The sequence below is a fragment of the Montipora foliosa genome, chromosome 11 (genome assembly GCF_036669935.1).
Source record: "Montipora foliosa isolate CH-2021 chromosome 11, ASM3666993v2, whole genome shotgun sequence".
NCBI lineage: Eukaryota > Metazoa > Cnidaria > Anthozoa > Scleractinia > Acroporidae > Montipora > Montipora foliosa.
The window spans coordinates 17,822,410-17,844,909 of NC_090879.1; the positions used below are offsets into that span (position 1 = coordinate 17,822,410).

Here is a 22,500-nt window from a genome sequence, read left to right on the forward strand (position 1 = left end):
ATTTATGATTGAAAGACCCACTGTCTCAACACTCCTGTCTAGTGTCTATATCACGGGTGATGCAATATATGTTATCTCACGAGTCCTTTACATGTTATCAATTTGCTAAACAGGGAAAGGATGCACCTATTAATAGTAAGTAGCATCCTTTTCTTTAAATAAATAAGGTGCAAATAGGTGCTCCATAAAAGCCGTCATCATCACGGTTCAAAGGTCAGTGTCATTGATGTGCCGAGCGTCCAGGTTACAGGTTACAGACTTTTGTTTGAATGTCTGGCATAAAAGTACTACGAAAACCACCAATCTGTGAAATGGACCCGAATTATTGAGTGACTGCCCTGCCCACTTCGGTAACATTTTGATGAAATTCCTTTCCTACGGTGACTGAGCAGTAGCCAGCGTTCATGCTCAAGGTGTACAGGAACAACGGCAACAATGGACATTGAGTCCCAGGAGGAATTTAATGGATAAAATTGTTCTTGTCCAGTGAAGAGGTTGCAACTACAACCATGGACTCGCTGTTATTTTGAGTGCAAGAAAGGTTCCCTGGCCTGAAAAGTAGCGTCGAACACAACACTTCTCAAGAATTTGAACTATTTACAAGCAAAAGTGGGTAGGGGAGTGACTCAGTGATTTGGACTCATTCCACAAATTGGTGGTTTTCATAATATGTCCTAACTGGAAAAAGAGGGGTTCAGTATGCTTCTTATCTTTTAATCTAAACCACTGAACAACACACACATGCAAGGATACTAGTAACATCTGGGATATGTATATCAGAGGTCACAAATTAAGGCAATTAAGAGAGGTGGGCAGCTGTGTGAGCTGCAAAAAGGAATAGACAGGTGGTACCTGAGCAAATACTGAGAGCAGAAAATCTCTTTAAAAGAACTAATGTCTTGGAAGAAAACAAATTACACAATTTTTTATTTCCAAGTGGTGGTAACCACCACTTTTTCAAAGACTATCGTAAACGTCCATGTATAAGCCGCATCCGTAGATAAGCCGCACCCCGAATTTAGAAGCACAGATTTTGGAAAAAAATGTAATACAATAAAGTTTGAAGTTCCAGTAATGTTCTATTGCTTTAAACCAACAAGGACAAACAATCAAGGTTGCACCATAAAGTTGAAATTCCTTCGATATTGAAACAAAACGAACGAGTGCTTAGTAGCCAAGCTTTAAATGTGGGAAGGAGTCTGGGCCAGGGCCTGGGTATCATGACCACGGATGTACCCGCAATAGCTGCAAAAATTCATGCAGAACAGGAGCTTGATAATGCAGTCGACAAATTTGCCCACAAGGTGGTCAAGGCAACGAAACAGTCGGCCATTTACCTTGCGAGTACTCGTGAATTTTGTGGTATTTTATCCCACGCTGCGGAAAGATATGCGTGGAAGTGACTGGCCGAAGACATCACTGCAAACAGCTGTGCAGAGGAATGGAGATTCCTTGTAGTTTGGTGTTTACTTGTTCGAGTAAAGCGAAAATTAATCACTTGAAAGAACTCTTGGAGAGCAAGAATCGCGGATAAACTCTCGAAGACACAAATGGCTCCTTTAGGAGCCACCACTCATTAAAAAGTCAATGAACAGCAGTAACATGCTCTCAGTTTCTTTTATGTTTTTTTACTGAGATCTTAAGAAGTTGTATGAATATTAATTAGGTTTTTTAAAACTCCAAGTTTACACAGATGTACCCATGGATAAGCCGCACCCTTGATTTATGGCTTCAATTTTGTGAAAAAAAGTGCGGCTTATACATGGACGTTTACGGTATGCAGTTCTAAAAGTGTGAATTTGGTACTGCCCTCTGGAGACAACAATGAAGTCAAGAGCACACAGATAAGTTATAGAGACAGTAGAAAGGCAAAAGCATGAACTTCAGATATACCTGATAGTCATTACCTCAAATTTTGGTATGCTGTCTAGTCCAGGAAAATCTTCAATATCACCCGTTCTGATGTTAAAGCAAGCTCCATGCCAAGGGCAACGTACTCGTCCATTACTCAAGTGCCCAGTATTAAGGGGGGCTCCATAGTGTGTGCATTTGTGACCCACAGCAAAGTACTGCCCATTTTCACGGACCAATAATGCTTTACCAGATTCACCGATATCAATTGTTTTCATGCTTCGAAAACAAACAAAAATCAATGCTTTTACTATTAGAACAGTAACCGGGGCAGATCCAGGATTTTTCTTAGGAGAGGATATGTGCACCACTAAGGAATGGCATAGCTGATATTATTTTTTTTTTGCAGAATACCAGTTCTATTAGAAAGCCTCAGGTTATCTCGGGGGAGGCAGGCAGAGTTTGTGTTGGATTTTGTCTATAAAATTCCAGGAGTATTTAAGGGGTTTTCAAGTACCAGGAATTGAGTTTTCAAGGAGTCTTTATAAGAAGATTTCTACGCCATAGCATATGGCATATACGCCATATATAGTGTTACAATGTTTTCTTGGCTAAAAAAGCTTACCTCGATATTCCTTACCATATCCTGAAAGTTAAGTGCACCCACGTGCATTTTAATTTTTGGTTTTAATGTTTCCCTAATGATCAATTTTGGGCTCAATTTCTGAAATGTCTCTTTAACTTAGCACGATGCAATCTCAACAATTTTAACCCAAGCAAAAATTAAAGGAGTTTTCAAGCAGTTTTCCACAAAATTCTTTTTTTCAAGGGTTTCTCAAGCGCCCTTGAAGTCCAAAATTAAATTCCAGGGCTTTTCAAGGACTTCAAGGAGTAGCACGAACCCTGGGCAGGTTAGGGTTGGGGATAGGTTTAGGGTTAGGGTTAGGGCACCCTCGCACTAGATCTGCTCCTGAGTAAGTAATTACACCTGCAGGTTGGTAAAAGTACTTCTATGGACAGTCATTTAGCAATTTGGAAATCCCCTTCACAGGATCCCTGAAGGTTTTTGTCTTCTATGCTTTTGTTTAATGACAAAAAAATGGAACCTAGAAGGCAAATGCATCTTTGACAAATTCCAAGAAAAACATTGCCTTTTCATAGGTACCCTTAACTAAGAAATACTTTGTCAGAATACGCAAACAAAAGTAAAAAGACTTGTTTAATGTGGGTCAAACCAGTTTAAACAAATTTAAAAAAAACTGTCTTGTTAGGATAGGCCTTATCACTCTTTTGGAAGCCATCTTGACAAGTAGGCAAAGGTGTCCAAAATAACAGTGTTTCTATGGGAATCTGTGTTAAAATAACTTCAGAAAGACTTGAATGTAGAATAATTTGTGAATGGTTGCTAACTAAAGGATTTTACTGACAAAATTTGAGGATCCTGCCTGCAATACAATTTGCCCAGCGGAATTTTAAACTTTGCTATACAATTTCTTGAAATTTATGCTCAGTCAGACATGCATCTGAGGGAAAAAATTAAAGACAAATGTAATGGAAATTTAATTTTTTTTAAATTTCATTGGGCAAATTCTAGTGCAGGTAGGATCCTCAAATTTTGTCAGTAAAATCCTTTGGTTAGCAACTTAAGGTTTTCTCAAGTTACTTCAACGCAGATTCCCTTGGAAACACTGTTTTTTCAGACATGTTTGCCAACCCATCAAGATGGCTTCCAAAACCGTGATAAGGCCTATTGTCCACACAACACTGTTTCACAATAATTATGCCTCGTGAATTCACTGCCACTGTAAACGTTACGTGCTTACTTGTCATCTTGAAGGCAGCTATCATACTGCCCTACAGTAACCTCAATCATGTTGGAGGTGGTAGATTCACCTGTTCCTGATTAAAAAAAAAAGAAATGCATTTAGTGAAGAAACACAGAATACGTTTCCAGAGCCTATCAAATTGTAAGGTGATTCCCCAGAAATAGAACTAATGTCATATACGTCAGATGAGACACTATTGTAACACTGTGTTTATACACTGTTGTAACATGTCAAGGAGATAATAAATTTGTAATTTGCTCCATATGGGGTCTCGGAATCTTTTACGGATCATCCTTATGATATTTTTCTTTTCTTTCCCTCTGTAATGTGTTGCCTGGCATTAAATTTTTCCCACTTTTCAAAACATGAAAACCTTTAAAATGTCACAACCATAAGACCAACACATTGACTTTTAAATTTCCAAATTATTTAAGATATAAATATTTGGGTTTTTCAAGCTGCAAGCATCTTAAATCTCACTATTGGTTCCATCATCAAGGTTTAGAAATGTTCAATAATCCAAAAACAACAACATCATGCAATTTATCACGCTTCCAGCTTCTGTCAAAACGCTTTGAGATGGTCAAAGACGAAATCCCAGAAGCGAACGTTCGCGAAAAAATAGCCCAGTTTTTCTCCCTAAGATGCAACAAGCAGCAGAATCCTGCGAACCACTTCACGTTTATTAAAGCTGAATGCAAATTTACGGATTTTCAGCTGTTTACTCCATCTCTTACCTTCTTGAACGAATCCAGAAGTTTCAAGAGTTCCAGTTGTTGAAAAACTAGCAAAAGATGGCTTAGGGACCCTTTGGACAACAGTGCTTTTCTTCTTAGAGGAAACAGTGACCCCCATTACATCAAAAGGTTGTGATAATTTTGACAGCCAACTAAGCCTGTGTGCTAATTGACCGCACTGGGATATTGTGCAAACTTGCGAACCGGAACGAATTACTCCCTTTCCTAGTTGGCGGAACATCTGTATACGAAACTATAAATGACAATGAACAGGTGTTAAATGTCCTTCTGTTTCTTACCTCAAGATTCCGCAATCGATCACAACTTCTACCAGCACACCAAGGTCACGTGACGAGTCCTCCCCGCCCAGACAATCACATTACATGTATATTATATAAGGGTCCTCTAACACTACAACTGTTTAACGAGAATAACGATTTACAAAATACAAGTCTGAAAAATTAGAAGCACATCAAGAAGGAATTCCACTCATATTTGCAGCAATGGATATGGCTGGCCTTGACTTCCATAATTTGGAGCTTTTCCTTATATTTTCCCTGGATCATGTATTACAATCATGAAAAATTATTATTATGAGAGGCACGAGAAAAAAGCACTAGGTGCGTAATAATAAAAGGTATCAATGACATTGAAATGACAGAGATGCATAATTCTGTAAAAATCAAAAAAATAAATTTGAAGTATTATATATACAAATAAAGATTGATTTGATTGTTGTTGGCACCCATGTGTAGTTCTCCAACAAACAGGCCTTAAGTTTCATGATGAACACCAGGATGGGGCTAATTAACCCTTTAAGCCCCGAGGGGTTCCCCATTGACGAGTAAAATCGTCTGGCGTTAGACAGAGTAAAATCTATAAGTGCCATTTGGCACTATCGGGGCTGAAAGGGTTAAACGAGGACATAGTTTTTTCACGCTGTTAGCTTCACCCTTTAAGCCCTGAGGGGTTCCCCATTGACGAGTAAAATCGTCTGGCGTTAGACAGAGTAAAATCTATAAGTGCCATTTGGCACTATCGGGGCTGAAAGGGTTAATTAATAAATCAAAGTGTGGTCTGCCTGTGACACCAGCTAAGCTCAATGCATTGTGGATATGCAAGAAAATTAATTGTTGCTCAGACTGTTGTTTTGGCTGCGGGTAGGCCACTGGTGGAATGGTGACAAGCAGCTTTGCAGACAGCCAGCACTCAAGGCCAAAACAAAACAGAGCAACCTTATATTATTAAATAATCCCACAATACAGAGCTACAGAGGCTACAAATTTAATAAGGTCCACAGTAGTGTTGTAGTGCGGAACTGCCAAACGTACTATTATCATCTAAGAACTAGGTGCTGGGAAGCCATTTGGCACTAATGAACTATTCAGGAGTTTTAAACACTTGGCAAAAGGGGCTGAAACTAAAAATGAAAAATCACCAAACTCAAAATTCAGAAATCATCCCTCAGTTAACAACATTTCATCAATTTTTTTTAAGGACTGAGACTCAGATAGAACATACTCGTATTCTCAGTATTGGACTGGAACTAGCTTGCTATAGAGGCTGATGTGGGGGAATCTTTTCAAATGCAAATACTTTTTAATATATTCCCCCGCATTAGCCTCCGTTGCAAGCAAGTTCCAGTCCAATACTGAGAATACGAATATGGTCTATTGGGCTGAGCCTTGCAAGTCCAAATAATGTCTAGAAAATAAATAATATTGATGTTCAAAAATGTGTACAAAATGGGGAAAGAGCAATCACCCTAAATTCTCTTGCTCTTTTTCAATGTGATTGATTCCCCCTTTCGTTGACCAGTTTATTGTTTTACATCATTAACAAGAAAAACTCAAGAATGTCAAAACAATAATGTTAGTTTATTCACAAAAAGGTTTCAGTATTCCATCAGTAACAATTTGATGAGCTGAATAGATTGAATGATATGCCAGTACTACTCTATCATGTTTAAATTGAAGATGCAAACAGCAGTGATAAAGAGTTTACACAGCTCAGGTGCCCTGTTGAGAATTTGACTTAGTGCTCATGGCCTTCATCTTCATATCCTTCAGGCAAGGCATTTGCGTGAGGATTGTGGAACAAAGAGTGGTTACCATCTCCCCAAGGAAATGCCTGAAAAACACAACTTGTCATTAAGCATTTTAACATGTTCTCCATTCTAAGTGCACAACTCAATTAAAGGGTTTTTGAGTAGATCTAGCTAGATGTTGTTAACCTGTGAATTCACCCCTGAAAAGGGCCCCACCTGATGAGTAAAATTGTCTGGCGTTAGACAAAGTAAAATTTATAACGGTGCCCACAAATGAGGAAGCAATGTTGCAGAAGCAAAAAGGTTCCTGAATTTGCTCAGAAACATTTTGCTTCCTCAGCAAATGTTTCATGGGTCATTTGTGAAACATTTGGGGAAACAATGTTTCCTTGTTTGCGGGCACCTTAAGTTTCACCCTCAGGTGGGGAAGGGGTAAGCAGCAAAAAACAAATCAAAACTAAGAACTGTGCAGAATACAGAAGGATTTTTTGATTTGTTCTCCGTGAAGCAATTTAATACAGTTTAGGGATCAGTAACCAAGGTTGTCATTAAGTTTTGAGGCAGGTAACAATCAAGATTTCACCCGTAACATGTAAATACATGGCCAAAGGCCATGTTAAGGAAGGCCCTAAAGGCCAGAGCCCCTAGGGGAGGGGGTCTGGGAGCATGCTCCACCGGGAAATTCTTCAAATTAGACAACCTCGTTCCCAGGGGTCTCTCTTCTCTGCCTCCATTGTCGTTGAGAAAAGACCCTGGTTCACACTGGTCACATGTCTCCCAGAATCTGGGAGGTTCACCAAATGTGTGTTAGGGGATGGGTGGCAATGTAGGCCTTGTCGACATTGCGAAGAAGGGAATCAGCACGCAATTGATTTTGTGGCCAGATGACCATTGACAAAACGTTTGACCACAGTATTTTATGTAATACACATATAGAATTCGACTTGAAAAGCAGAAAATATACTTGCATTATTTGTGAACTTTCACCTGTGTGAAGGTCCGGAACAACCAAGAATGCTAATAGTTTGCGACAATTTTAAAGAAAAGAAGATTTTGTCGTTCAAGAAAACAAGCAAAACGTTTATCCATGGCAAACAAACATGTTCAGCGATGAGCCGGTGTGATGTTATTCAAGTTCTTATGTCACATACGCGTATTGACCTAAAATCATCAAATCAAATTGTATCAACATGTGCAGTTATTTTATTTTGTTCTTTGATTTTCGTTTTTCCTTCGAATGTTAAACAATGTGATTCCTAAAGTTGCAATCTTGTACATGTACAGCGAGTAGACAGTTTTGACTTACGATATTTATATTTCAACAACTTTGTGTAAATTGTTGATGTCGTTAAGATACTTTTTTTACCACTGCACAGCGCTTTAATAGCATGTAAATTTTTAGCCCTGGTAAAATAAGAGACATTTTTTATCAAGCAAACGTAGTGTTTGATGTATTCTTTTATGTTAGTGTATGTTCTGTAGAAGCAACTTTAGTTACTAACGAAATAAATCTTTTTGTGAATGTCAATCGCCGCTCGACAGTGAAGTTGTCTTGTCGGTCACGAAAGCTCTCGCTTTTTCGGCTGACCGCTTTTGTGGGAATTCATCTCCTGTGGGAATATAACATCAGCTCTTTTGACCTTTTTGATACTTATATTGTAAGATAAAGATTACTTATTTTAAAAATGCCTTGTCAAACAAAATAATACGCTTTAGCCCAGTTGCAGTATCAAAATATAACCAAAACACTACCCCAGTGAGAAAATGTTTGTCGACGAGTGCCATGTGACTAGCGTGAACTAGGGTCTATTCTCAACAACAATGGAGGCAAAGAAGAGAGACCCTGGGAACGAGGTTGCAAATTAGACCCTCAGAAATCCATTTTCCAGCCCTCTGAGGTGCAATCAATCAAAAAGTGATTAAAATAAAACGGGGCAAAAAGATAAACTTCACAATGAATAAAGATATTTACTAACCATGTGGAAATGGTCAGTGGAATCCCATTTATATCAAGCATGGTGCATTGATAATAATTTTGTTCCAGAAATGGCATTGGAATCCAACAACGACCGATAGGGAGTGTTCTCCAAAGGTTTCCACAGAAAATGTTTGGATTTTTAGCAAAAGCACATCTTAGAATCAGGAACACAGACAACACAAGGCAGTAATTATATTTTCTTTAGAAGGTACTATAAATGTTTAAATGTTTCTGTAGCAACCATCACCCGTAACATTGACTGGGCTCAGCCGTAACAGGCCCCTAATGACGGCCCTGGAAACTAGGAAAGTCAAGGATTAGAACCATGTCCAGTGTCATGTTTGTTTTTGTCCCAAGTACTCAGACTTTCAGAGAAATGATAGCTTTCAAGACACTAGGATCTCTCTCATTATTAGGAAGGCCTTCAATAGATCATGGGGCTAAAGTAATACGCAACCTTTTGATTCAACAAGATGTATGGCTTACAGAGAATGTCTCCTTGTGTTTGTACCACAGTGGTTTCAGTAAGTACCAACAGTCAACAAAAAGTACCAGCTACTTCAGTCAGAAAAGTCGGCTACATTTTTCCCAAATTTAAAAGCCTAACCCATTGAACCCTCAGATTCCCTGGGAATTGCCCCCAGTTGACATGTAAAATCACATGCCACGAGACATCTAGTAAAATCTGTCAAGTCTCAATCCCAGGAGTCAATGGATTAAATAAAGAGAGACTCTTCGAAACTTCAGATTAATCAATCACCATTCCACATTAACCCAATGACATCCAAACCGGCCAAAACCGCCAGACTTAGTATTTTACTCTGTCTAGCACCAGATGATTTTACTCGTCAATGGGGAACCCCTTGGAGTCAATGGGTTAAAACTCCTTTTTCACAATGACAACATGAAGTCATCTAACACTATGTTACCTTTGAAATATGGAGTTTTGGAGCATACTTTTAAAAATAGCATGTCCCCAGACACACAAATCTCAAACTGAGGCTTTGCAGTATTAACCGAGCGATAGCTAGGTCAATGCAGCTAGGCCGAGGTTTGAGATTATGCTGTAACAACCAAATGGTCCAGGTTACTAAGTTGTTTATTATATGGCTAAAACAGAATGGTTCTAAAGAAGAAAAGAACTAATTTGCATAATCCATAATTGGCCTGTGTGGGAGGCGCGGTGGCCTCATGGTTAGTGCGCTCGACTCCGGATCGAGTGGTCCGGGTTCGGGGCCTGGCAGGGGACATTGTGTTGTGTTCTTGGGCAAGACACTTTACTCTCACGGTGCCTCTCTCCACCCAGGTGTATAAATGGGTACCGGCGTAATGCTGGGGGTAACCCTGCGATGGACTAGCATCCCATCCAGGGGGGAGTACAAATACTCCTAGTCGCTTCATGCTACAGAAACCGGAGATAAGCGCCGGCCTGATGAGCCTTCTGGCTCGTAAGCGGAGACTTTTTTATAATTGGCCTGTAGGCATTACGGGAGAATAATGCCTTAACGTTTAAATGCTCTTAGCCAATCAGAGCAGGCGTTATATCGGCCACAAAGACTAGCCCACTTAAAATTTTATTGAAATCTGTGCAAGAGAAAGGATCTCACTCCTTCTGCATAAACATCTTACACTCTTCAATCCACCAAATGAGGAATCCAAGCATCACTGCAGAATCTCACCTTCAAGCCCCAACAGCCAAACTTTGTTTTGGCTTCCATCGATCAAACAAAATCAATAATTTATTGATGTGCAACATAACCTACCAATCAGCATCTTTGGTTCCCACGGTACATTCATACATTCAAACTTGACGCCGATGGAAAGCGATGGAATATGTACTAATCATTTTACTGAAGTAACCTCTAACAAGATAATGGTATTCAAGCTGTGAACTAAACAAAAATTCCAATCACTTTCAAGAGGAGGAGTTGATACTCCTGGCTATGTTTTGAAATTTGATTGATGGAAGCCAAAATGCAGTTTGGCACTTAGCCCTTGAAGGTGAGATTCCACAGAATTATGTTAATTGCAGTAAAAGGAGCAATGTCAAGAGAATTGTCTGACAATGCTCCTTTACAAAGCTGTTAACCAAAATTATCACAGTGGTGAGAGCACTCGCCTCCCTCCAATGTGGCCCGGGTTCGATTCTTGCTCCTGGCGTAATATGTGGGTTGAGATTATTGTTGGTTCTCTCCTTGTTCAGAGAGGCTTTTCTCCAGGTACTCCGGTTTTCCTCTTTCCTCAAAAACCAACACTGCCAAATTCCAAATTAGATATGGAATGCACAGACACATGTTGAATGAGCTCCTAAGTGCTCTTAAGGTGTTCCATGGGTAAACAAATAAATTCATCTTATTTGCATGTGAATCACATTTACTGTTAACGCTTCATTCTTCAAACCATGCCGCTAAAAGAAGACAAAAGTGAATGCAGATTCTGGAATTGCTTCCCAACATCTACATAATGTGAACAACTGCAGGTTCACATGAGGTGACTTTGATGAGTTCAATCTCACTTACTTTATTCCGGATCCTCAAGTGAGGAAACTCAACAAATTCTGGTCTGGGGTGTGTGTGATGTTCTTTTTCCTTAACCCAAGCATTGTAAGCACAAATTAGAACTGCAGGAACAGCAACAAAAATAGAAATATTCTTCCAAGTCTTCATGGTTGCTAAAGAGTTAAAAGCAAAGTATCAGCAAAATATGTAGCATAATAATTATGTTTATTTTCTAGATGGAGTAAGTCTTGGTACTTTTCACCATAGCTAGTAACAGGAGGCCATGATTTAATTTACGATGACTTCCCAGTTGAACAAACACTTTATTGCCCTTGAGGCAGTGTGGCTCAGTTGTTAGGGCGCTTGCCTTGAGATCCGGAGATCCCGGAGTTTGATCCTGGTTGTTCCTGGTTCAACTTCCCAGCTGCACTTGTACATGTAAATAGCCGACTGGTTCGCCTCCGACCAGTCGGGATTCTTAACAGTTGTTGTTGTTGTTCTGTTCCGTCATTTCATTGTGTTCCATTGGCCCTGAAAAGCCCCTATGGGGAGCGGTCAATTAAGTATGTATGTAATCTTAAAACTACACCAATATAATATTCCATGTCAGACATTTTTGGATTTCATTCCGACAGATAGGTCTTAGCAAAGGTTAAAGTTAACTTACATTCAGCATGTTTGGTCTCCGCTGCTTCTTTCTCGGCCAAAGACATTTTTGACGAAGCAGCAGTACTGGCGTAAAATCGCCTTGAAACCAAGTTCAGTCGTGATAGAAGACGGGCCGCCATGTTTTCGTTATTTGGAGTGAGTCCTTACCGAACAGACTTCTGGGAAGTTTTTCTAATCGATCAATGAAAAGCCGTTTTTATATTGACTCTAACTTTTCTCTGAACAAGCAGCAGTTTGTGCTCTATGTGGAAGCTTGCCCGAATAGGTCAGAGTTGTAATTCTTCAGAGCAATTGTTAAATGGATTACTTAGAGGAGCAAAGGGAAGAAGTCGAATCACTAAAGTCCATATTCCCTAATGAATTTTCGGAGATCAACGCTTTTCCCCCGATATTCATGATAAGAATTGATGATCTAGACATTTCTAAGTCTGTCACAGCTTTGCAACTTAAGATTTGTTTTCCACCCAAATATCCTGATGAAATCCCTTCCATCGAAATCCCAAATCGCTCCAATGCAATGCCTGAAGAACTACTGGAGGAACTTATCACTTTTTTACAGAATTCATGTAAAGAATACATTGGAATGCCTATGATTTTTGGTTTGATTGACTTAACAAAGGAGTGGATGAAAGAAAACAGTGAAAGATTCAAAGGTTTGGAGAAGAGAAAATCGGATTCAGATGAAGAATGCAACGAGGAGGAGTTGACGACCTCACAGAGGTTGAAAGACAGGTGTGATGTAATCAATGCAAAGGGAGGAAAATGGAACTTTGTAATTGGCCTGATTGGTAAATATCCTTTAAACTTAAGGTGGCTGGAACCAGTTTCACTACTTTTAAGGACCTTTTTATTAGAAGGGTTGTCACTACAAAACTGTATCACGTAAAAGAAATCTTATGGTACCATACCAAACACCAATTATCACTTAACAAAATGCACTCACTATTTTGACGTAAAAGGTTGCCATGGCAACATGAAAGCTCAGCAAAAACAACCTATATTTCGTCTTTACTTGCTTATATCATAAAAACGAACTAGGTGACCCCCATTTTTTATTGTAAAATAGTAATTAGCAATTTGAGATAGGACTATCTGCAAAGTTAAAAAAAATTCTTGGGAGCCAATTTAGGGCTACCTTAAATTTTCGAAAAAATTGAGGTAGCTCTGAATTGGCTCCCAAGAATTTTTTTAAACTTTACTGATACTTTTATCTCAAATTGCTAATTACTATTATACAATAAAAAATGGGGGTCACCAAGTTCATTTTTGAGATATAAGCAAGTAAAGACGAATAGAGGGTGTTTTTGGAGAGCTTTCAGGTTGCCATGGCAACCTTTTTATGTCAAAATAGTGAGCACAGTTTGTTAAGCAATAATTGGTGTTTGATGTGGTATCATAACGTTGCTGTTACGTGATACAGTATAGTAGTTATAACCCATCTAATAAGAAGGTCTCTAAAAGTGGTGGAACTGGTTCCAGCCACCTTAAGCCCTGTGCTTTGAATCGTCAAAGACTTGATTCTTTGTGACAAGCCTAAAGGGCATAATCCTGGAAACAGGAGAGTGGGTACTTTTAATGATAAAGCCAAGCCGTACCGTCTCCCTCACCCTTTCCTCGACCAACAAGGAATGAGTGATTCTTGTGAAATAGGTTTTGGTTGTTCGTCATGGTGAACTAAAATAATATTTAACAGTAATATTATTCTACAAGTGATATGAAGTGATAGATAACCAATGAGGCACATACAGCCAAGTTGGTTATAAATAACTTTATTTCCAGCAAGCCTGAGTATAATAGTTGTTTTATTAAAAACTCCAGGCATTTTTGGTGTTCCTGGGGCTAGTATTGTCAACTGAAGCATCGATTTGTACCTCGATCATTTCCAGTCCAAATCTGCTTTTGTCGGCCATTTTTTTCTCAGAACTGCAATAATGTTTTCAGTTTGCTTTATTGCTGACACGTTCCTTGACCACATTAGGTACAGCAGGTATACAAACTGATACCCTGTGTCTGGCAAGCCAGTGAAAATGCTGGAAATCTGACATCTGTAGTTCAGTTTTTAATAAAAAGTATTATCATTTGTCTTGTGTAGTTTTCACTTGTGTCCATTGAGACAATTTTCATTGTGACAATTTTCATCTGCACACTGCTACATCATCAAATTATTATACAGGTGCTATGCATAACTAGTTGACCTCATCCACCTGAAGAAGACTGGCCAAGTGTCAATATCCTGAATCATGAGACAAAATGAGAGCGCTTAAACATTATGGAAAGAGTGGTTACTATTGAAAAGTTTGTGCACCTTACAACTGAACAGTAAATGCAACATCAACTTAAAGAATCTCATTGGTCATACAAGGAACACCTATTTCTTGTCCTACATTTTAATGAGAGAACTGAGTGATCCTCAAAATAAGTTGTGTATAAAGTACTTAATGCAATAAACCTACTTTGCAGGGAAGCCATCTGCTGGGAAATCGACTTTTTTCAATGCTGCTACCCACCAAAACATAGCTAAAATAGGTGTCCATCCATTCACTACAATTGAACCAAACTTTGGCAAGGCACTCTACTCAATACGGTGCCCATGTTCGCAGTGGAGTCAAAGATGTGATGCCAAGTATGGTCACAGTGCCCTTGGTGAAAGGTTTGTCCCAGTCATGCTTAAAGACATCGCTGGGTTAGTGCCTGGGGCATGTGAAGGTAGAGGAAGAGGCAATAAGTTTTTGAATGATTTGCTGGATGCAGATGTGCTCATTCATGTGGTTGATCTTTCTGGACAGACTGATCAAGATGGAAAACCTGCTACAGGTAACTGCAGCAAAACCTTGGATTATGGCATGTCAGATAGACATGCAGACTTCGGCATTTAAACCGCAATCAAAAGTTCCTTTTTTCACTGCCAACCATCACAGTTCTGAGTTGGCTGAAATAAATAATGTTGTTCAATGACTATTGAACCTGGTTGTTATGGGTTCAATTCCTAACCCTAACATGAACAGTCTACATACGCAAAAGAACATGAATAATAATAATAATCGCAGTTGTCATTGTCGTCGTTATCAAACCATGCCAAGTGGTCAAAATTGTAAAGTCCTCGTAATTATTATTTTGTAAACCGTTTGACAGGCGATCATGATTTTTTTCTTTTTTCATCAGAGTATGACCCAACAAAAGATGTTGGGTGGATTGAAGAAGAACTTCACAGATGGATTTATGATAATGTCATGGCTAAATGGGATTCAATAAGGAAAAACCCAACCAAACTCTGCAACATGTTCACTGGATATCATGCATCACAAGCACTAATTCAGCTTGCATTTGACTCAGTAGGAATTACAGACACAAAACTCATTTCCATTCCAAAGATGGAAAAGCCTGATGCTGAACGAATGGTTCACAAATTAGTGGGTAAATTTTTGCAGTTACGCTTTCCTATCCTCCTTGCACTTAACAAGATTGATCATCCTGATGCTGTGATAAATTTGGAGAAATTCAGTGAGCAGTTTGATGATAAAGCAATGGTTTCAGTCAGTGCTAAAAGTGAATGTACTCTACAGCAGATGTGCAAGGAAGGTCTTATTTCTTACCAAAGTGGAGGATCACATTTTGATGTCATCAAAGGAGAAAGTAGCTTTTCACAAGAATTGACAGCAATAAAAGAAAATGTGCTGGAAGTTGTTGGAGATACTGGTGTTCTCAGAGCCTTGTCGCAAGCAGTGAATCTTCGGTCACCAACTTATGCATTTCCCGTCAACTGCCTCGACACTTATCAATCAATCAGTGTAAAAGCAACTGTGGAACCTCCAATTCTGCGTGACTGTATTGTCTTAAAACCGGGGACAACTGTCGGAACACTTTTCAACATAATGTGTTATCTGCCGGTTCCTCTACTTGCTGGGGAGTATGTCAGAGCCGAAGGAGTTGATTCTGACAGAGCAAAGAAAGTTTTACATAAAAACGAACTTATTAGTAAGTCAAATCAGATTTTGAAAATTATGAGCACAAAGAAAGCTGCAACAAATACTAAGACAAGAAATTGACGTAACTTTAATAAGTACATGTACAGCAGTATGATATTGGTCAAAACAAAAACAGAGATTCCGGAACAATTTTTTTTTGGTTTGCCAATACAGCCTAAAGGTTTTTTTATGGTGTTAACTTCTATGTGAAACAGCCTTTGAAACATTTTTATGGCAATCTGTTTTTTTTTTTTCACTTTGTTCTGGAATTGCAGTTGACATCCCTACCGAAGGTGACAGAGTGCTTGGGGGTGAGGGGTTTAGGCAAAGGGGGTGGGGGTGGGGGAAGACCTGGTGCAGGCTGAATGGTAATTGTGCTGTTGCTTTAGGTATGGCTTGAATATCTGAACATGGCAACTTCTATTTTTCACTTACACCACATAAGTCCTGTTGCCATTAAAAAAACAACAAAAATTTCTTTTGAAGAGACCATTTTTGTACTTGTTGTAACGTCACATTCCAGCTTGTTACCAGAGCTCCCTTCATCCCCAGGTACTTGGTCAACTGTGAAGGGCATGGCTCTTATTGGAGGTTTGAGCCACACTTTCAGCACAAAATTACAATCAGATGCCAAAAAATATGGTTGCACAGGTATCCTATGAGGAAAAAAGTTGACAAGACATGAAAACATTATACTCAAGTTACAGTTCACACTGCAACAAGGTTGACAATGAGGTATGGTCATATGCTACCCTGGTTTGAATAAAATTTAATTTGAATGTACAGTAGGGGGTGCAGGGATGGTGCAGTGGTGAGAGCACTCGCCTCCCACCAATGTGGCCTGGGTTTAATTCCCAGACTCGGTGTCATGTGGGTTGGGATTGCTGGTTCTCTACTCAACACTGAGAGGTTTTTCTCCTGGTGCTCCGGTTTCCCCTCTCCTCAGAAACCAACATTAATTTTGACTTGATTTGCATAAATTGTTAATTTCAGTTTACAGTGTCCCCAATAAAATTTAGTGCTCCAGCACTAGAACGACTAGACATTTAAATAAAGTTCCTTTCCTTTCCTTTTTAGCTAAGAAAGTAAATTCCAAATAGTTATTTCTATGCTCAATTCAAATTTATTCAAACAAGTTGCATCAAACTATGTCAAAATTATACTTATTGAGGAAATCAAACTAGACTTGGGAGCTAATATTGTACTCGTTAAAAAAAAGCTGTTTAATTAAATGGTCTTTTAGGTGACTTCCTTAGATACTTCCTCTGCTTTTGTCACATCTTTTAGGAAGAATTCATCTTCAGTATAAAATATTAGTCCACATTTTTCTGCAAATTCCTTATCACTTGATCCATGATCTTTCTTTCTTCCAGCTGCATCACCAACAAAAAAGCTCTTTTCTTTATCCACTCTTTGATTGCCGTTGTGACTCTGACAAAAGAGCTCCCACATTGCTGTGTTGGGTTTGCGATATGCATCCTTTGAGGTAGCCACAAATATCTGGAAAGGCAAACCAACCTGCATGATGGAAGTTAGTTGATAAAAAAATCATTCAATCTTATCAAGATTTTAACAAAAGTTACATGTATGCAGAAATCTGAAGCACAGGTAAACACATACTAGGGACGTTTACCAAAAATCCATTATCACATCTATAAGGGATGCGGTCTCTGGACATCAGGTGGTTTCTGACTTGTATTTCATGGTGTCATTCGGAGGATAAAAAAGTGTTCCCAGACAATTAGGATGCTTGCGTGAGGACATCTTTTAAAGCTGTGAATGCTCAACTTGGCCTGTACTAATTAGAGGGCTACTTGGCCCTGTGGAAGGCAGTGCGGCCCAGTGGTATGTTAGGGCGCTTGCCTTGAGATCCAGGGATCCCCGGTTCAAGACATGTTCTGATCCATGTTTGAATCTGTTCCTGGTTGTCCCTGGTTCAACTTCTCAGCTGCACTTGTAAATAGCCAAGTCGCTTGCCTCCAACCATTTGGGATTCTTGATAGTTGTTGTTGAATGTTCTGTTCTGTCGTGATTGTTTTTCATTGGCCCTGAAAAGCCCCTACGGGGAGTGGTCAATTAAGTATGTATTGTATTGTATGGACAAAGCTAATAACATTTACTTCATCTAACCTTTTTGACAAACCCCATTAGTCTCCCTTTCTTCTCAGCTATAACTTTCTCTTTTGTTGCCTTAGCCTTGCCAATTGCAGCTTGATTTGTAAAGATCACAAGCTTGTATCCATCCTCATAGAATCTGGTTAGCTTTTGCACACATGAAGGGTACAATATAGACCATGCATCTGGTCCATGCTTAAACAAAGATGTCTTTGCTAAAGTTCCATCAAAATCAAAGCTTGCAATTTTGTTCGAGTTCTTAACTTCAGGTGATTCGTAGATTAATACAGATTCCTTCCACTTCCAGGCAGGTGTCAAATTATTTGTTCCATGTGACTTTGGGGTTTCAATGGTTTTAGCATTTATTTCTGAAAAAATCAGTAGATACGAGCAAAGTATTTAGTTCTACCAGAAACAATGATATTTACATTTGGTCATAATTTCCTGAAGTTTAGGCACTGTTTGTTTGTTTGTTTTTTCTGATAAAATATTGTTGTTTGGGGGTAAGGGTGGGGCAGAGTTGGGAGATGACTCACTTGCATGTTCCCGGCAATTTCCCACATTCTGTGTTAGGTGTGTTTTTGTTTTAGGTTCTCTGCCCTGCATTTCTTTTTTTGCTGGGTACTCAACACTCAACAAGACATGTATGCAACACCATTACCAAGAAAGAAAATTCCTTGAGAGTCAAAGTTGGTAAAAGAGTTGAGTTTTGAATATTTGAGCATCATTAGATGGCATTTATATGTAAGGTTTGTGGAAAACAAACACCCCGCACAAAAAACAGCAAATAACATACCAGGGGCTTCATTTTCCACACACTAGCATGGGTGGACGGCTCTTTCTTCGTAACTTGGCCTATTTATGCTCAGAGGAAGATTTACAAGAACTGTTTGGAAAGTTTGGTCCTTTAACATACATACATACATACATACATAGTTTATTTGATAACGCAGGTTACAGAATGCGCAAGACTGAAGTCCTGATGTGGACCTGCCTATCTACTATTTAAGACAAAAGTATGTACATGTGAATAAATAGAAAAACAACCGAAATAAATAATAAATATAATAATAATACAAATATAAATATATAGCACTATGAACTACAATTTAAGAATATGGTTAAGAACTAGATAAAATAATCATCAAAATTTTAAAAATTCAGACACAGTTTAATTAAGATAAGATCAATAAAAAAAAAAAAATAAAAAAAAAAAAATAAAAAAAAAAAAAACAAAGAGAAACATATCTGCCACTCAACAAAACAAGTAACAAGCCAACTGTGGTAATTGGCCTCAAATGACTCGTTGGCTACTGCAAACAACAGGAATGTTGTGTTTTTCCTAGTCTCTGTTCACCTTTTTTTGTGGGGGCCTTCGTTTTTGGTCTTCATTTTCCACATACTGACCTCAATGTGTTGAAAACAAATACCACAGGCCCACCATAATTCACAAGATAGATTACCGATTGTTTTAAATAACTTGAATGATGTGTTTTGCTATTTGCTGATCGGTACCCGGGATCGGTATGTGAGTTTTTTTCTGGTGGGTCTTTGTTTTCCAGGTCTTCGGTCTTTGACCTTCATTTTCAGCACACCCTTCATGTGTGTGTGATTTTTCCCAATAATAAACAAACATAGTTGATTTGACCGGCCAATATTTTTTAATTTAATGAGCAGTCTTATCAATGAGTGGAGCGGTGAAATAATTATTACTGTTCTCAGCTATAGTATTTTTATTTAGCTTAAGTTATATAATTATACGTAATTGGAGCGTTTGGTTTTAGTATGAAATTATTATGTTGTTTCTTGTTTACTTTGTCAGCCCTTCCCAGTGCACTCCTGATTTGCATTTCAAGAAAACAAACTAGTAAACAGGAGAATACCTGCTACCCGAGGCCTGTCTTCATTGTCACATAAGGTCTGAGGATCTAGAACAAAAACAGACATTTCTCACCTGTTTCAGGTGCTGCAAAAAATCGTTTGATGCCATTTTGTTTCCCGTCAATCTCAACATCTTCGACTTCCTCTATTTTTCTTTTTGTTGATTTGCTTCTCTTTTCCGCCATTTTGTCTTACGGGCCCCCAAAGAGTGTTTCTCAGCGGTCGTTACCATTTAGTAGGTACGTCATGTATCCAACATGTATCTCCTTGGAAATTAAACACGTGCAGAATACAATATGGCGGATTATCACTTCATGTTTCCCACTATATAATATGTTAGCTGAAAACGGGAACTGTTTGCAGTGAAAAGTCAACGATTCTGCGACATGTCTAGGTTGATCATCAGGAATCTTCCCGGAAATGTAAAAGAAGAAAGAGTCCGGTCCATTTTTGGAAATAAAGGCGAATTAACTGACTTAAAATTATGCTACACAAAAGATGGAAAGTTCAGAAAATTTGCTTTTGTTGGTTATAAAACGGAGGACCAAGCGAAGGCTGCCCTAAAGCATTTTAACAGGTCATTTGTTGACACTTCAAAGATAAGTGTAGAAATTGCTAAGGAGGTTGGCGATAAGTCATTACCTAGACCTTGGAGTAAATATTCTGAAGGAAGTTCAGCAAATCAAAGACTGATGGAAAAACTGGAAAAGAAACTTCGGAAAAGGTACTCAGGGTCAGAGTTGGAAGGAAAAGGCGGTAATAAGAAGGGGAAAACAGGAACCCTTGAGAAGAAAAAGAAGATGAATAAAAATATAGAGGTTTTAGATGAGCTTGCAGATGATCCTGAATTTCAGGAATTTCTGGGCCTACATGAACTTGGCAGCTCTAAACAAGCAAAGAACAAGGTTAATACAGGTGCTGATGGCAATGATCTCAAGACAAATAGAAAACATGAAAGGAAGCAAGTCAAATATGACGATTCAGATGAAAGTGGAAATGAAGACGATGTTTATGATGCTGTAGGCACAGGAAGTGTTGAAGAAGAAAAGAAAGACTGTAATGAAGAAAACAAGGGCACGAAAACTGCAGAAACAAATGCATTGTCGGACATGGATTACTTACGATCAAAGGTTGTTTCTACTTCACAAGAATCTCTTCCAAGAAATAAGGGTAAAAAGAAGTCAAAAAATGATAAGTTGGAGAATGACAGCAGGAACAGAGAAGTTTCATCAAAAGGAAGTATGGACATTGACAAGGTTATTTATAATGAAAGAGAGAAGGAGGATGAGGAGAAGGTTCACAATAAGGGAAGAGAAAAATACACAAATAAGGTGAAAATGAAATCACCTGCTGCATTTGGAACAATTAAAATGAGAGGGTTGCCTTTCAAAGCAAAAGAAAAAGATATCAAGGACTTCTTTGCTCCTGTAACAACTCTTGATATAAGAATAATCAGGATCAATGCAGGCAAACCAACAGGTAAAGCATTTGTTGATTTTGCAAGTGAAAGTGATATAAGGGAAGCCCTAAAAAGAGATGGGGATTGCATTGAGGGTAAATATATTAAGCTTTTCAGCGACAAAGTGGAGCATACATGTACACATACATCTCTGGAAACCAAGGAAGAGAAACCTTGGGTGAAAAAACTGGCAGGCCAGGGAGAAGATGAGGAATTTGAGAGCATCGCAGAGGTAAGCTCCACAGATTCATTTATGATTTTTTTAATTGATTGAAAAGAAATGTGAAGCTTCTAAATTATTAATTTCATACTTTTTATTGTATAGTCTGGACGGCTCTTTCTTCGTAACTTGGCCTATTTATGCTCAGAGGAAGATTTGCAAGAACTGTTTGGAAAGTTTGGTCCTTTAACAGAAACATATCTGCCACTCGACAAGACAAGTAACAAGCCAACTGGAATTGGCTTTGTGACATTCATGATGCCTGAACATGCTGTGAAGGCTTTCAATGAACTGGATGGTAAAATATTTCAAGGAAGGTCCTTGCACATTCTGCCATCTAAAGCAAAGGAAACAAAACAAGAGAATACAGGTTTGTTTTGGTTCAATAATATTGTAATTTTATTGATAAAATAGGATTGTAAAAGATGATCTATGGATACCAGTTACAGGTCCCCGTATGACGGAGAGATTCTTTCGTTGCAGTGTGTATAGTGTTGTGGAGGGGTGTTTGTAGGGTTCCATTACAAAAGTATTTTTGTAGCCTTGCTCACTGTATAAACAAATCAAGAACATTTTGAGGCCTCTGAATCTATATTCCTTTGTAAAAAGTGAAAATTGTCACAAAAAAGTTGTATTCAATTGTCATTTCTGCCAAAACAAGATACTGCATCCTTCTTCAAGTCAAAGCGTGATGCAAAGAAGAAAAGCCTGAGTGGCCATGATCACAACTGGAACACACTTTTCCTGGGAATGAATGCAGTTGCTGACGTCATGGCTGAGACGTACAATACAACTAAAGGTGGTATATTGGATGATGCATCGTCAAGAAGTTTAGCTGTTCGGATGGCTCTTGGTGAAACACAAGTTGTCACAGAAACCAGGAAGTTTCTTGTTTCTCAAGGAGTCAAACTGGATGTTTTTGGGCAGGTATGTTGCAGTGTTTCTGAGGAGGTTCACACCGCAAATCTGAAGAGATCAGAACCAAAGTCTATTAGCAGTGGTGTGGGTCCCTTTGTGTTTTCTTTGGTGCATCACTGAGGTGTCAAGCTGGTCACTTATCTGATGGCCTGTTTTTTAATTATTGCTAGTTTCATTTTTACCTTACAGGCCTTTCTATTTATTGGTTCCTTTCAGCGTTTTTGCACATTATGGGAAAGGGGGGGGGGGGGTGACTCTTAACTACCAAACCGTTGCTATGGACCCCTTCAAGTAGTCATTTCTCAAATTCCTTCAACTCTACAGTTACTATTTTTT

At 38.7% G+C, this 22,500-nt stretch overlaps 5 protein-coding genes across 9 annotated transcripts in view; 2 read left to right on the top strand and 3 right to left on the bottom strand.

Annotated features, from left to right (window-relative positions):
- The window catches only part of LOC137977451 (apoptosis-inducing factor 3-like), a 17,112-nt gene extending 12,323 nt beyond the window's left edge, over window positions 1-4,789 (bottom strand). The window contains exons 1-3 of one of the 2 annotated variants that reach the window (XM_068824671.1): window positions 4,714-4,789; window positions 3,675-3,750; window positions 1,908-2,130 (exon numbers count right to left, since the gene is read on the bottom strand). In XM_068824671.1, coding sequence (XP_068680772.1) covers window positions 1,908-2,130; window positions 3,675-3,724 — 273 coding nt within the window. In that variant the 5' untranslated portion in view covers window positions 3,725-3,750; window positions 4,714-4,789. Of the gene's footprint in view, window positions 1-1,907; window positions 2,131-3,674; window positions 3,751-4,414 lie in introns of both variants that reach the window. The other variant, XM_068824670.1, reaches the window with a different exon arrangement.
- A 1,483-nt stretch (window positions 4,790-6,272) lies between these two features.
- On the bottom strand, window positions 6,273-11,764 carry LOC137977463 (cytochrome c oxidase subunit 6A, mitochondrial-like). The gene is made up of 3 exons (XM_068824688.1): window positions 11,605-11,764; window positions 10,959-11,110; window positions 6,273-6,544 (listed from the first exon to the last, which is right to left on the bottom strand). Exons 1-3 carry the CDS (start codon window positions 11,723-11,725, stop codon window positions 6,449-6,451), a joined length of 369 nt encoding a protein of 122 aa, XP_068680789.1. The 5' UTR covers window positions 11,726-11,764; the 3' UTR covers window positions 6,273-6,448.
- A 31-nt stretch (window positions 11,765-11,795) lies between these two features.
- On the top strand, window positions 11,796-16,614 carry LOC137977450 (uncharacterized). 3 transcript variants are annotated; one of them, XM_068824668.1, is made up of 4 exons: window positions 11,796-11,871; window positions 12,166-12,394; window positions 14,067-14,420; window positions 14,769-16,614. In XM_068824668.1, the coding sequence occupies exons 2-4, from the start codon at window positions 12,190-12,192 to the stop codon at window positions 15,650-15,652; spliced, it is 1,443 nt and encodes a 480-aa protein (XP_068680769.1). In that variant the 5' UTR covers window positions 11,796-11,871; window positions 12,166-12,189; the 3' UTR covers window positions 15,653-16,614. The 3 variants fall into 3 exon arrangements, with proteins under 3 accessions (XP_068680769.1, XP_068680768.1, XP_068680770.1); XM_068824669.1 differs by having other exon boundaries at window positions 11,813-11,871; window positions 12,226-12,394; XM_068824667.1 differs by having other exon boundaries at window positions 11,803-12,394.
- A 151-nt stretch (window positions 16,615-16,765) lies between these two features.
- Window positions 16,766-19,799, bottom strand: LOC137977460 (uncharacterized). Its single transcript, XM_068824685.1, has 3 exons — window positions 19,641-19,799; window positions 17,702-18,054; window positions 16,766-17,089 (listed from the first exon to the last, which is right to left on the bottom strand). The coding sequence occupies exons 1-3, from the start codon at window positions 19,750-19,752 to the stop codon at window positions 16,811-16,813; spliced, it is 744 nt and encodes a 247-aa protein (XP_068680786.1). The 5' UTR covers window positions 19,753-19,799; the 3' UTR covers window positions 16,766-16,810.
- A 30-nt stretch (window positions 19,800-19,829) lies between these two features.
- LOC137977449 (probable RNA-binding protein 19) overlaps window positions 19,830-22,500 on the top strand; it is a 12,609-nt gene continuing 9,938 nt past the window's right edge. For both annotated transcript variants that reach the window (XR_011117805.1, XM_068824665.1), the window contains exons 1-3: window positions 19,830-21,258; window positions 21,352-21,616; window positions 21,908-22,173. Coding sequence is in view for 1 of the 2 variants with exons in the window: in XM_068824665.1 (XP_068680766.1) it covers window positions 19,954-21,258; window positions 21,352-21,616; window positions 21,908-22,173 (1,836 nt within the window). In the remaining variant the exon portion in view is untranslated. The remainder of the gene's footprint in view (window positions 21,259-21,351; window positions 21,617-21,907; window positions 22,174-22,500) is intronic.

Excerpts from the sequence above, each read along its gene's own strand:
- LOC137977460 (XM_068824685.1), bottom strand. The coding sequence starts at position 19,752 with ATGGCGGAAAAGAGAAGCAAATCAACAAAAAGAAAAATAGAGGAAGTC. Across the intron at positions 18,055-19,640 it reads TTTTGCAGCACCTGAAACAG|AAATAAATGCTAAAACCATT; the intron begins GTGAGAAATGTC and ends TGATTTTTTCAG. Across the intron at positions 17,090-17,701 it reads TAATGGGGTTTGTCAAAAAG|GTTGGTTTGCCTTTCCAGAT; the intron begins GTTAGATGAAGT and ends TCCATCATGCAG.
- LOC137977450 (XM_068824667.1), top strand. The coding sequence starts at position 11,905 with ATGGATTACTTAGAGGAGCAAAGGGAAGAAGTCGAATCACTAAAGTCC. Across the intron at positions 12,395-14,066 it reads CTTTGTAATTGGCCTGATTG|GGAAGCCATCTGCTGGGAAA; the intron begins GTAAATATCCTT and ends CCTACTTTGCAG. Across the intron at positions 14,421-14,768 it reads AGATGGAAAACCTGCTACAG|AGTATGACCCAACAAAAGAT; the intron begins GTAACTGCAGCA and ends TTTTTTCATCAG.
- LOC137977463 (XM_068824688.1), bottom strand. The coding sequence starts at position 11,725 with ATGGCGGCCCGTCTTCTATCACGACTGAACTTGGTTTCAAGGCGATTT. Across the intron at positions 11,111-11,604 it reads GGAGACCAAACATGCTGAAT|CAACCATGAAGACTTGGAAG; the intron begins GTAAGTTAACTT and ends TTAACTCTTTAG. Across the intron at positions 6,545-10,958 it reads ACTTGAGGATCCGGAATAAA|GCATTTCCTTGGGGAGATGG; the intron begins GTAAGTGAGATT and ends TGTGTTTTTCAG.